Below are 13,779 nucleotides of genomic sequence, written 5' to 3'. Positions count from 1 at the left end.
ACTCACTCTGTCAGTCGGAGAGGGACTAGCCTGGAGCTAACTCACTCTGTCAGTAGGAGAGGGACTAGCCTGGAGCTAACTCACTGTCAGTCAGAGAGGGACTAGCCTGGAGCTAACTCACTGTCAGTCAGAGAGGGACTAGCCTGGAGCTAACTCACTCTGTCAGTCAGAGAGGGACTAGCCTGGAGCTAACTCACTCTGTCAGTCAGAGAGGGACTAGCCTGGAGCTAACTCACTCTGTCAGTCAGAGAGGGACTAGCCTGGAGCTAACTCACTCTGTCAGTCAGAGAGGGACTAGCCTGGAGCTAATTCACTCTGTCAGTCAGAGAGGGACTAGCCTGGAGCTAACTCACTCTGTCAGTAGGAGAGGGACTGGCCTGGAGCTAACTCACTCTGTCAGTCAGAGAGGTACTAGCCTGGAGCTAACTCACTCTGTCAGTCAGAGAGGGACTAGCCTGCAGCTAACTCACTCTGTCAGTCAGAGAGGGACTAGCCTGGAGCTAACTCACTCTGTCAGTCGGAGAGGGACTAGCCTGGAGCTAACTCACTCTGTCAGTAGGAGAGGGACTAGCCTGGAGCTAACTCACTGTCAGTCAGAGAGGGACTAGCCTGGAGCTAACTCACTCTGTCAGTCAGAGAGGGACTAGCCTGGAGCTAACTCACTCTGTCAGTCAGAGAGGGACTAGCCTGGAGCTAACTCACTCTGTCAGTCAGAGAGGGACTAGCCTGGAGCTAATTCACTCTGTCAGTCAGAGAGGGACTAGCCTGGAGCTAACTCACTCTGTCAGTAGGAGAGGGACTGGCCTGGAGCTAACTCACTCTGTCAGTCAGAGAGGTACTAGCCTGGAGCTAACTCACTCTGTCAGTCAGAGAGGGACTAGCCTGGAGCTAACTCACTGTCAGTCAGAGAGGGACTAGCCTGGAGCTAACTCACTCTGTCAGTCAGAGAGGGACTAGCCTGGAGCTAACTCACTCTGTCAGTCAGAGAGGGACTAGCCTGGAGCTAACTCACTCTGTCAGTCAGAGAGGGACTAGCCTGGAGCTAACTCACTCTGTCAGTCAGAGAGGGACTAGCCTGGAGCTAACTCACTCTGTCAGTCAGAGAGGGACTAGCCTGGAGCTAATTCACTCTGTCAGTCAGAGAGGGACTAGCCTGGAGCTAACTCACTCTGTCAGTCAGAGAGGGACTAGCCTGGAGCTAACTCACTCTGTCAGTCAGAGAGGGACTAGCCTGGAGCTAACTCACTCTGTCAGTCAGAGAGGGACTAGCCTGGAGCTAACTCACTCTGTCAGTCGGAGAGGGACTAGCCTGGAGCTAACTCACTCTGTCAGTAGGAGAGGGACTGGCCTGGAGCTAACTCACTCTGTCAGTCAGAGAGGTACTAGCCTGGAGCTAACTCACTCTGTCAGTAGGAGAGGGACTAGCCTGGAGCTAGCCTCGTGTTGCCATACCTCCAAAATCACGTCGTTGTCACACCTTCCTTGGAGGTCTGGAGAATTTAGTTCAATAGCTACGTTAAAAAAAAGTAATGAACGTGTTAAATGATGATGCAGTCATATGCAGGTCCTGATTGGTCAACGAGCTTATTTAACGGGACAAATGGTGTTATTTGACGTGTATTAATTAATTTATTTTTACATCAAAAAGACCCAAACGGCGTTCCATAATTAGCAATGCTTTATTTTAAATCTGATAACCGCAGACAGTTGCTAAATATATCCTAGGTAATGTGCATGCATGCAATGTTGCTTAAACTATGAAAACTGGCCCCCAAAGTTGAACCCTAACCCTACAGAGAACAAAGTTGAACCCCGACCCTACAGAGAACAAAGTTGAACCCTAACCCTACAGAGAACAAAGTTGAACCCCGACCCTACAGAGAACAAAGTTGAACCCCGACACTACAGAGAACAAAGTTGAACCCCGACCCTACAGAGAACATAGTTGAACCCCGACCCTACAGAGAACAAAGTTGAACCCCGACCCTACAGAGAACAAAGTTGAACCCCGACCCTACAGAGAACAAAGTTGAACCCTGACCCTACAGAGAACAAAGTGTACAGATAGTCCTGCTCTAGTATAACCTCTTCTTACCTTTCTTGGTGTACAGGTCGACCTCCACGGTGGGGTTTCCACGGGAGTCGAAAATCTCACGAGCGTGAATCTTCAGGATGGACATGGTTCTGGAACTACACAGGAGAGAAGAGAGGAGAGACAAGTAAGGAAGAGGATGTGAGAGAGAGAGAGGAGGAGGAGGAGAGAGAAAGAGGAGGATGAGAGAGAGGAGGATGAGAGAGAGGAGAGAGAGAGGAGGATGGGAGAGAGGAGGATGGGAGAGAGGAGAGAGAGAGGAGAGAAAAGAGGATGGGAGAGAAAGAGGAGGAGAGAGAAAGAGGATGGGAGAGAGGAGGATGAGAGAGGGAGAGAAAAGAGGATGGGAGAGAGGAGGATGGGAGAGAGAGAGAGGAGGATGAGAGAGAGGAGGATGGGAGAGAGGAGAGAGAGGAGGATGAGAGAGAAGGAGGATGGGAGAGAGAGGAGGATGGGAGAGAGGAGGATGGGAGACAGGAGAGAAAGGAGGATGGGTTAGAGGTAAATGTTGAAGACCAGCCCTCAGTGAGGATCTAGGTCTGAAGTCACGACAGTGAGTCATGACAGTGAGTCAGGACAGTGAGTCAGGACAGTGAGTCAGGACAGTGAGTCAGGACAGTGAGTCAGGACAGTGAGTCAGGACAGAAATGTGGCAATATTTGAAATGCTCAATGACAGAATTCAACAGTATAAAACAGAAGAGTTTAAGGTATAAAACACAAAGTCATAAAGTCAACATGAAAGTCCACGGACTGTACCTATGTACCCACTGCCATGGGGAAATGAGTTGACAGACCTGTGCAGATAATACTGTAGACAATGTCATGCGACGTCAGCACAACCTGTACACAGTTGCTGCAGTCTGTGTTTTGCCAAAGCATGGGTGCGTCCTTGTAAAATATGTATGGGTGGGGCTCCACGGGGCTGAAAGCATCGATCTCTGCAGCATGACTTGGTCAAATGACCCCTGGGATAAGATGCAGACTTCGCCTGACAGTGTTACTTCACCGATGTTTTCACCGATGTTTTCTGCTGAATCATGTGTGTCGTAGGCCTAAATCAATTGCTGCATGCCGCATCCAAGCATTTTATCCCCAATATGACAAAGCAAATGACTAGCTGACTACACATGACATTGCCTAGGCTTTGGCAGGTACGTGTACCACTTTACAGGGGAAATACAGCACAGCGTGTACTTTTGGTTCAAAACCATTTTTAAAAAAAAACATACTTTTACTGTGAAGTCTGTAATGTCCCAAACATTACCCTACTATGAAACATCCCAGTTAGCACCACACATTTCAAACATGTTTGGAGAATAGAGATTTTAAACCACATCGAGGCTCTATATTCAGTATTTTTGCAGATGCCCCAGGTGAAATGGACTGTGTTCCCCAATACATAACAGGTCTGGGCCTGCCCTACCCTTGTCTGTACTAGACTGTTCTGCACACAGACTATGGATTTTCATTTCATCGGTTTTATCGGACTTTCCCTGATGAATGAAGCCCCATGTTCCAGTCTTTAAGCCACTAAAACCAGACAGACACACTCTCCATCAACCGACCCCTTACTGGAACAACGGAAAATGATCAGGTATTAAATGGCCACGATGTGGAAACTTTCCATTGGATGACAAAGCACAGAGAGGAGAAGAAGGGCCAATGTCAACCCACATAAACAGACACAGACAGGATTGTCTTCTCTATAGCACTCACAACACTGGTCAGGACTCATGTTTAGCCTACAGTTGGGCAACAAAAACACCTAACGTCACCTGACATTTGAAAGAAACAGAACATAATTTGTGTGGTAGCTAGGATAACACAGCTATAACACATTACTTATAACATGTAGTTAACATGTATAACGGCAATGGGTTTTTTCCCTGTTGTCTCAGTGTGCAGAGACAGAGAAAGACAGAGTTGAACCTGCTGATAGGCTACTATAAAATGGCTTCTATAAAATGGCTTCTATAAAATGGCTTCTATAAAATGGCTTCTATAAAATGGCTACTATAAAATGGCTACTATAAAATGGCTACTATAAAATGGCTACTATAAAATGGCTACTATAAAATGGCTACTATAAAATGGCTACTATAAAATGGCTACTATAAAATGGCTACTATAAAATGGCTTCCTCACACTGAAATAAATAATAAAAGACTTGACATTCAAGTATTTAATTCAGCTTCGTTCCTTCGCCTGTTTTTATTTATTTATCTCTGGGTATGACAATAAGTATATTTTTTTTGCTGTGTTTTCTCCCTAGTTTAATGATTCACTTTAAATAAATAGTTTAATTTCTATTTGTTAAACATTTATCTTTGCGTGTGCAATGGAAACATTGATTTCTTAGCATCTCTGAAAGGGAACAACAAAGTAACCACATTTGGCTACATTGTATCTGCAACAGTTGGCTACATTGTATCTGCAACAGATTGCTACATTGTATCTGCAACAGATTGCTACATTGTATCTGCAACAGATTGCTACATTGTATCTGCAACAGATTGCTACATTGTATCTGCAACAGATTTCTACATTGTATCTGCAACAGATTTCTACATTGTATCTGCAACAGATTGCTACATTGTATCTGCAACAGATTGCTACATTGTATCTGCAACAGATTGCTACATTGTATCTGCTACAGATTGCTACATTGTATCTGCTACAGATTGCTACATTGTATCTGCTACAGATTGCTACATTGTATCTGCTACAGATTGCTACATTGTATCTGCTACAGATTGCTACATTGTATCTGCTACAGATTGCTACATTGTATCTGCTACAGATTGCTACATTGTATCTGCAACAGATTGCTACATTGTATCTGCAACAGATTTCTACATTGTATCTGCTACAGATTGCTACATTGTATCTGCTACAGATTGCTACATTGTATCTGCTACAGATTGCTACATTGTATCTGCAACAGATTGCTACATTTAATATTCTGTCCACCATGTCAGTCAGAAACTGGTAGTTGGCCACACTGTATAGAAGTGAACGGGGAAAGGGGGGGGGGTTTACCTAGTCAGTTGCACAACTGATTGCATTCATCTGAAAATGTGTCTTCTGCATCCAACCCAACCCCTCTGAATCAGAGAGGTGCAGGGAGGCTGCCTTAATCCATGTCCACGTCATAGGCGTCAGGGGAGCACTTGTTGAGGTATAACTGCCATTCTCAAGGGCAGAACAGCAGTTATGTCCACCTTGCCGGCTCGGGGATTCGAACCTGCCGACCTTTCGGTTACTTGGCCAAAAGCACTAAAAGCACTAGGCTACCTGCATGACAAGCAATGAATGAACAGTGAAATGCCTTTGCCTGTGAAAATTGGCACAGGAAGGTGCGGCAGAGTAGTTCAGTAGTGATAAAACACTGTTATCTAGCTGTGTGGTTGCAACTTGACGCCTTTTTCCCTTTTCCCCCTCACTGCCGTTTCTAAATGGAGTGACATCTCGCCAGCTGACGGGGTTAAAAATAGACAAGCTACCAAGCTGCAAACCGTGGCCAGGCACCATCATGTCATTAATTTATTTTATCTTTATTTAACTAGGAAAGTCATTAATAGCTTGAAAAAGAAAAGGCAAAAGACAAAATGTATAACACTTTATGAGACCACTTTGCATTTCTGATGATACGATAACGGGGAAATAATGTAGGGTCTACAATGGCATCAGACAAATAATGCAAAAGTAGCGGATATTTTATACGATTTGAGACAATTATAGTCATTACAAAAAAATAAACGAATTCCGCAAAATATAGGAAATAGAAGGCCTTCATCTTACCTTTATCTGGCCTAACTGTGTGCAAGGGTAGTGTTGTCTCTCGTTCGGGTCGACAGAGAAGGCGGTCGTTACAGTCCGCGATGCTGATAAATGGACCGAATCAGGAAGACATTCTTCCTCGCCGTTTGATTGGCTGGGATGGGAACCACGTGGCCGGAGGGTGCGAATCGGACTGCACGTTCACAAGCGATACCAAGACTGACAATTAGATTAGAGAACGGTTGCGGAGGTTTCTATACTCCAGCATCACCCCTCAAACGTAAAGGATAACATGCCTATAAAAACACAAGTGCAGAAGAAATGTATAGGCTACAAGTTGTTGAATTGATCCAACACGAGTGGGCAAGGAAAAGGGCGATGTGACGATGCAGATTTTGAATACGTGCAGAAATCATATCAGATGCGGCTCTCTACAACGACACAGGATGGTTCGTTAGATAGACGCAGCTTTTTTGTTGTTGTCTCAACGTCAGTTTGCAGCCTGTGTTTCAGTGTCCCAGGCCCGGGTCCAAATGAGGGCGAGGCACATCATTTCACTCACTGTGTGGGGTAGAGAGTTTATGCTGCTTGATAGACTGTACTAATGTTAACGTTTTCCTCCCAGAAGTATGTTAACACAGTGATTTATTTATTACGTAACAGTCTATACATCTAGTACCGCCTTCATTACAGGTCTACCATATAAAGCTATTAATTCTAATAAAGGAGTGGACTCCACTCCCATTAACTTGTCATAAGGATGTGATAGTCTACTGTGGAAAATCTTCCTAATCCAAATTAGGCCTAGTAATTTTTTTTAAATTATAGTTTCAGTATAGGACAACATTTCACATGCAAAGTATAATCTGAGTGTATCGTGTGAATGCATGATGTACAAATTCAATTATGAGGCCTGACGATGTTTATGACGTTCACGTATGATTATGCTATTCTATTTTGAAGAGGATTTCATGGCTGAATCATCATGCGCACTCACTAAATAAAACCCATCTCTGTCCCATTTCTCTCTGATTCCTGGAGGCCAATAGCAGCATAGTGTGTTTTCCCTTCTATGGTTCTCTTCCTCACTGGAGCTGAGCTGTGATCATGACCAGCCTACTGTCATGCAGCTGTGATCATGACCAGCCTACTGTCTTGCAGCTGTGATCATGACCAGCCTACTGTCATGCAGCTGTGATCATGACCAGCCTACTGCCATGCAGCTGTGATCATGACCAGCCTACTGCCATGCAGCTGTGATCATGACCAGCCTACTGCCATGCAGCTGTGATCATGACCAGCCTACTGTCATGCAGCTGTGATCATGACCAGCCTACTGCCATGCAGCTGTGATCATGACCAGCCTACTGTCATGCAGCTGTGATCATGACCAGCCTACTGCCATGCAGCTGTGATCATGACCAGCCTACTGTCATGCAGCTGTGATCATGACCAGCCTACTGCCATGCAGCTGTGATCATGACCAGCCTACTGCCATGCAGCTGTGATCATGACCAGCCTACTGCCATGCAGCTGTGATCATGACCAGCCTACTGTCATGCAGCTGTGATCATGACCAGCCTACTGCCATGCAGCTGTGATCATGACCAGCCTACTGCCATGCAGCTGTGATCATGCCCAGCCTACTGTCTTGCAGCAGAGCTGTGATCATGACCAGCCTACTGTCATGCAGCTGTGATCATGATCAGCCTACTGCCATGCAGCTGTGATCATGACCAGCCTACTGTCATGCAGCTGTGATCATGACCAGCCTACTGCCATGCATCTGTGATCATGCCCAGCCTACTGACATGCAGCTGTGATCATGCCCAGCCTACTGTCTTGCAGCAGAGCTGTGATCATGACCAGCCTACTGTCATGCAGCTGTGATCATGATCAGCCTACTGCCATGCAGCTGTGATCATGACCAGCCTACTGTCATGCAGCTGTGATCATGACCAGCCTACTGCCATGCAGCTGTGATCATGACCAGCCTACTGCCATGCAGCTGTGATCATGACCAGCCTACTGTCATGCAGCTGTGATCATGCCCAGCCTACTGTCATGCAGCTGTGATCATGCCCAGCCTACTGTCATGCAGCTGTGATCATGACCAGCCTACTGTCATGCAGCTGTGATCATGACCAGTCTACTGTCATGCAGCTGTGATCATGCCCAGCCTACTGTCATGGAGCTGAGCTGTGATCATGCCCAGCCTACTATCATGCAGCTGTGATCATGCCCAGCCTACTGTCATGCAGCTGACCTGTGATCATGCCCAGCCTACTGTCATGCAGCTGTGATCATGACCAGCCTACTGCCATGCAGCTGTGATCATGACCAGCCTACTGCCATGCAGCTGTGATCATGACCAGCCTACTGCCATGCAGCTGTGATCATGACCAGCCTACTGCCATGCAGCTGTGATCATGACCAGCCTACTGTCTTGCAGCTGTGATCATGCCCAGCCTACTAACATGCAGCTGTGATCATGCCCAGCCTACTGTCTTGCAGCAGAGCTGTGATCATGACCAGCCTACTGTCATGCAGCTGTGATCATGATCAGCCTACTGCCATGCAGCTGTGATCATTACCAGCCTACTGTCATGCAGCTGTGATCATGACCAGCCTACTGCCATGCAGCTGTGATCATGACCAGCCTACTGCCATGCAGCTGTGATCATGACCAGCCTACTGTCATGCAGCTGTGATCATGCCCAGCCTACTGTCATGCAGCTGTGATCATGCCCAGCCTACTGTCATGCAGCTGTGATCATGCCCAGCCTACTGTCATGCAGCTGTGATCATGACCAGTCTACTATCATGCAGCTGTGATCATGCCCAGCCTACTGTCATGCAGCTGACCTGTGATCATGCCCAGCCTACTGTCATGCAGCTGAGCTGTGATCATGCCCAGCCTACTGTCATGCTGCTGAATCAGACCATAGAGAGCCACAAGGGGACAGACCATGGTGAATAAAGGATCTACACACAGTGACAGTTCAGAGGCTGGACCTCCATTTTGTGAAGAGGAATTTCCTGGCTGAATCATGTATTGCTAGCTGATGTGTGAAAGGCAGTAGGGGTATAGTGGTTCTCCTCCTCACTGAGGCTGAGCTGAGCTGTCTATGATGCTGATCATGGATCATCTACTGTCATGCAGCTGTGATGCTGATCATGCTGTGACGCAGCTTACTTCAGGCTCTACCTCAATTTGTCTTTCTGTGATTCTTTGAATCCTCTCTCCTTGCCTCCTCTCTCCTTGCCTCCTCTCTCCTCGCCTCATCTCTCCTCACCTCCTCTCTCCTCACATCCTCTCCCTTTGCCTCCTCTCTCCTCGCATCCTCTCACCTTGACTCCTCTCGCCTAGCCTCCTCTCTCCTTGCCTTCTCTCTCCTCGCCTCATCTCTCCTCACCTCCTCTCTCCTCACATCCTCTCTCTTTGCCTCCTCTCTCCTCGCATCCTCTCACCTTGACTCCTCTCGCCTAGCCTCCTCTCTCCTTGCCTCCTCTCTCCTCGCCTCATCTCTCCTCACCTCCTCTCTCCTCACATCCTCTCCCTTTGCCTCCTCTCTCCTCGCATCCTCTCACCTTGACTCCTCTCGCCTAGCCTCCTCTCTCCCTCTTCAACTGTATTTGAGGAGAAGGTCCAAGGTCCCTCTCCTCGCCCCTTCTTCTCCAATGGGATTCCCGAGAACGAGGCAAGAAGAGAGGGTGCAGGGAATCGAGAGAGTGATGTGATGCAGCTTACCACTGTCATGCAGCCAGGCAGAGCAGAGCCAGACGGCCATGCTACAGTATCACGACCATCCATCCTCCATGACTGTTTGCTGCAGTGACCTTGAGACCAATAGAGGCACAATGCACCATCTGCTGCCAGCTCCCTGCTAGTGAAAATAGCAACAAGATATAAAGCTTTGGTGAAGGGAAGTGTGGTGTTGAACATAGATGCAGGATATCAAATAAAATTGTTCCACACACTAGTAAAGAATGGCGTTCATGCAGGAGCTGATGGGGTTATTGAGAGGGGGTGGGGGGGGGTGTGTACATGAAGGAAGTGCGGAAGCATCCCATTGCTTGAGGGGAGGCGTTCAGGATGCAGGAACGCACCGAATTGCGGGCTGCAGTGGATTACTATTGATAGTAGGCACCATTGGTCCTGTCGGCTTAGAGGCAAAAGTTTGGATTTACAAAAAGATTGTCTTCATGCCTGAAGGGAAGCCAGAGTCATTCCATTATCCGATAATGGTAAAGCACCCTTTACTTGTTCTAACAGCAATCAGCTTGCTGCCGAATCTTAGCGAACTTTTGGAAAAAATTGTGTTTGACCAGATAGAATTTAACAAATTAACTTCTTTGGGACAGGGAGGCAGTATTGAGTAGCTTGGATAAAAAGATGCCCAGAGTTAACTGCCTGATACTCAGTCCTAAAAGCTAGAATATGCATATAATTAGTAGATTGGGATAGAAAACACTCTGAAGTTTCTAAAACTGTTTGAATGATGTCTGTGAGTATAACAGAACTTATATGGCAGGCAAGAACCTGAGAAAAAAATCCAGCCAGGAAGTGGGAACTGAGCCTGATTACCAGACAGTTTACTCTGGACACCTTATTCATCCAAGCTACTCAATACTGCCCTCAGCCCAAAGAAGTTAATGGAAGCCTCTCTAATGTTAAACATGTAAAGGGTGGTGTACCGCCTGCGGCTATGGAACCCTGACCTGTTCACCGGACATGCTACCCGTCCCAGACCTGCTGTTTTCAACTCTCTAGAGACAGCAGGAGTGGAAGAGATACTCTTAATGATCGGCTATGGAAAGCCAACTGACATTTACTCCTGAGGTGCTGGTCTGTTGCACCCTCTACAACTACTGTGATTATTATTATTTGACCATGCTGGTCATTTATGAACATTTGAACATCTTGGCCATGTTCTGTTATAATCTCCACCAGGCACAGCCAGAAGAGGACTGACCACCCCTCAGTGCCTGGTTCCTCTCTAGGTTTCTTCCTAGGTTTTGGCCCTTCCAGGGAGTTTTTCCTAGCCACCGTGCTTCTACACCTGCATTGCTTGCTGTTTTGGGTTTTAGGCTGGGTTTCTGTACAGCACTTTGAGATATCAGCTGATGTAAGAAGGGCTTTATAAATACATTTGATTTGATTTGATTTGAGCCCCCAAGCTGACAAGGTAAAAATCTGTTGTGGCAGAAAATGTGCTTAACAAGTCACATAATAAGTTGCATGGACTCACTCTGTGTGCAATAATATTGCTTCACATATTTTTTTTAATGACAACCTCATCTCTGTATCCCACACATACAATTCATCTCAGGATATAAAAGTGTTATGTTTAGGGCAAATCCAACACAACACTGAGTACCACTCCTCATATTTCTAAGCACGGTGGCTGCATCATGTTATGGGTATGCTTGTCATCAGCAATGGCTAGGACGTTTTTGAGCATAAAAAAAAAATGGAATAGAGCCAATCACAGGCAAAATCCTAAACGAAAACCTGGTTCAGTATGCTTTCGAACAGACACTGGGAGACAAATTCACCTTTCAAATGTACCTTTCAGCAGGACAATATCCTAAAACACAAGGCCAAATATACACTGGAGTTGGTTACCAAGATGACTTTGAATGCTCCTGAGTGTCCTAGTTACAGTTTTGACTTAAAACCTACTTGAAAACCTATGGCAAGACTTGAAAATGGCTGTCTACCAACGATCAACAACCAACTGGAGCTTGAAGAGTTTAAAAAAGAATAATGTGCAAATATTGTTCAATCCAGGTGTTCAAACGTCTTCAAGACTTTCGACTCATCACTGCCGAAGTTGATTCTAACATGTATAACCCATAATATTGCAACCCTCATTTTGGCATTTGGCGATCTTTATCTGAAGCCAAACCCTGTCTCTCCTCTCCTCAGATCGACTACTGTGCTGACTGTATCTATGGCTCAGTGGGAGTCAAGGAGAGTGACATCCCGTACATGTATGTAAAATGAGATATTTCTGTATTTCATTTTCAATAAAATTGCAAAAAATATATATAAACCTTGTTTTCACTGTCATCATGAGTTATTTTGTGTAGATGGGTGAGGATTTTTTTTTATTTTCATCCATTTTGAATTCAGGCTGTACTGTAACACAACAAAATGGTGGAATAAGTCACGGGGTATGAAAACATTTCTGAAGGTCTCTAGTGCCCAAAAAGCTTTGTTTTAACATGGGCAGCGCCATTTAGGACTTCCACCATTTTGAGGTAGTCAACTGGGTGGGACTTCCATCCAGGTCATTAGGAGGGATCAGCCAATGAATTATACTCGTGAGCAAACATTCCATAGCTGCAGGTGATAGTAAATCACCACCCTTGTCTTTATACCTGTTCAGACAACACCCTCCAGGGGGCAGTATACACGCTTTCAGTTAGTTTACTAACTCATACAATTAGTAGAAGAAGAAAATGCACTACTTCAATGAAGCTGCTCTTGCACTCACAGATGCCCTAATGGGACAGATACAACATTGCGATCTCTATACATCTCTATGGATGTAACCGTCGGGGATTCGAACCACAAGACAGTGTTATACGGCTTTGCTAAAGCCAAGGCAATAGCTCAGGGAGCTTCAGGTATCAGACGAGGTTATTCATCACACAAGTTGGGTCCCTTGAACCAACACTGTTACAAATGCACTAATCTAGATTCTACACTGAATATTACATGGATCGGATGGCCCTCTAGTGCGAGGAATAATCCCAGGTTTTCCACATATCCTGGATGGAAGATTCCCTAAATCGGGAGGGAATTACCCAGGAATCCATAATCCACCAACCAGGGTTTCTGGAAAACCTGGGAATGTTGTGACAGTTACCAGAATATTGCAACCCTCATTTTGGCATTTGGCGATCCTTATCTGAAGCCAAACCCTGTCTCTCCTCTCCTCAGATCGACTACTGTGCTGACTGCATCTATGGCTCAGTGGGAGTCAAGGAGAGTGACGTCCCGTACGTCACAGTGAGAACTGAGGCTGTCAACGTCTTCATGACTATTGCTGCAGTACAAAGTACCCTCTCTCCCGTCTCCAAAGCTGTACTGAAGGGCTCAGTTCAACTGAACACACATTTTAATTAAGGACTATAGAAACATAGGGGTGGGTTTACGAAATATCAGGATACGTCTGCCTGTGTAACACAGCCATAGACAAAAGTAGAGTATTAAATATGTATAAAGTAGAGTATATATATATGTATAAAGTAGAGTATATATATATGTATAAAGTAGAGTATATATATGTATATAGTGAATAGGGTGTACTACAACAGCTGCAACTCCTCACATAACGAGATAGAGAGAGAGAGAGAGAGAGAGAGAGAGATAGAGAGAGAGAAAGAGAGAGAGAGAGAGAGAAAGCGAAAGAGAGAGAGAGAGAGAGAGAGAGAGAGCGAGGAGAGAGAGATAGAGAAAGAGAGAGAGATAGAGAAAGAGAGAGAGAGAGAGCGAGCGAGAGAGAGAGAGAGATAGAGAAAGAGAGAGAGATAGAGAAAGAGCGAGCGAGCGAGAGAGAGAGAGAGAGAGAAAACATTTCTAATATATTTCAGTTGATGTTCTTTTTGATCCTACTCACTTTTGTTTGTTTGTTTCTCTTGTTTAAGTAATGTAAACATTATCTTTCCCTTGCCAATAAAGCCCATTTTGAATTGAATTGCATTGAAAGAGCATCGTAAACACAGCTGGCTTATGATAACAACCCCAGCTGTTGTGTTGACATACAGGACAGTATGGAGTGGTCAAGTCGTAAACACAGCTGGTTAATGATAACAACTCCAGCAATTTTTTTTCATTTATTTATTTAACCTTTATTTAACTAGGCAAGTCAGCTAAGAACAAATTCTTATTTT

General features: G+C 45.5%; 1 protein-coding gene across 2 annotated transcripts in view; it reads right to left on the bottom strand.

The window, feature by feature from the left end:
- LOC110491163 (alpha-enolase) overlaps positions 1–5,955 on the bottom strand; it is a 32,797-nt gene extending 26,842 nt beyond the window's left edge. For both annotated transcript variants that reach the window (XM_036947763.2, XM_036947762.2), the window contains exons 1-2: positions 5,896–5,955; positions 2,096–2,190 (exon numbers count right to left, since the gene is read on the bottom strand). In XM_036947763.2, coding sequence (XP_036803658.1) covers positions 2,096–2,180 — 85 coding nt within the window. In that variant the 5' untranslated portion in view covers positions 2,181–2,190; positions 5,896–5,955. The remainder of the gene's footprint in view (positions 1–2,095; positions 2,191–5,895) is intronic.
- Between the last annotated feature and the right edge of the window lie 7,824 nt (positions 5,956–13,779).

Source organism: Oncorhynchus mykiss, chromosome 16, assembly GCF_057628025.1.
Source record: "Oncorhynchus mykiss isolate SJ-2025 chromosome 16, ASM5762802v1, whole genome shotgun sequence".
Classification (NCBI taxonomy): domain Eukaryota; kingdom Metazoa; phylum Chordata; class Actinopteri; order Salmoniformes; family Salmonidae; genus Oncorhynchus; species Oncorhynchus mykiss.
The sequence above is the reverse complement of the archived record's forward strand: the minus strand, read 5'-3'. Positions and strand labels throughout refer to the sequence as shown.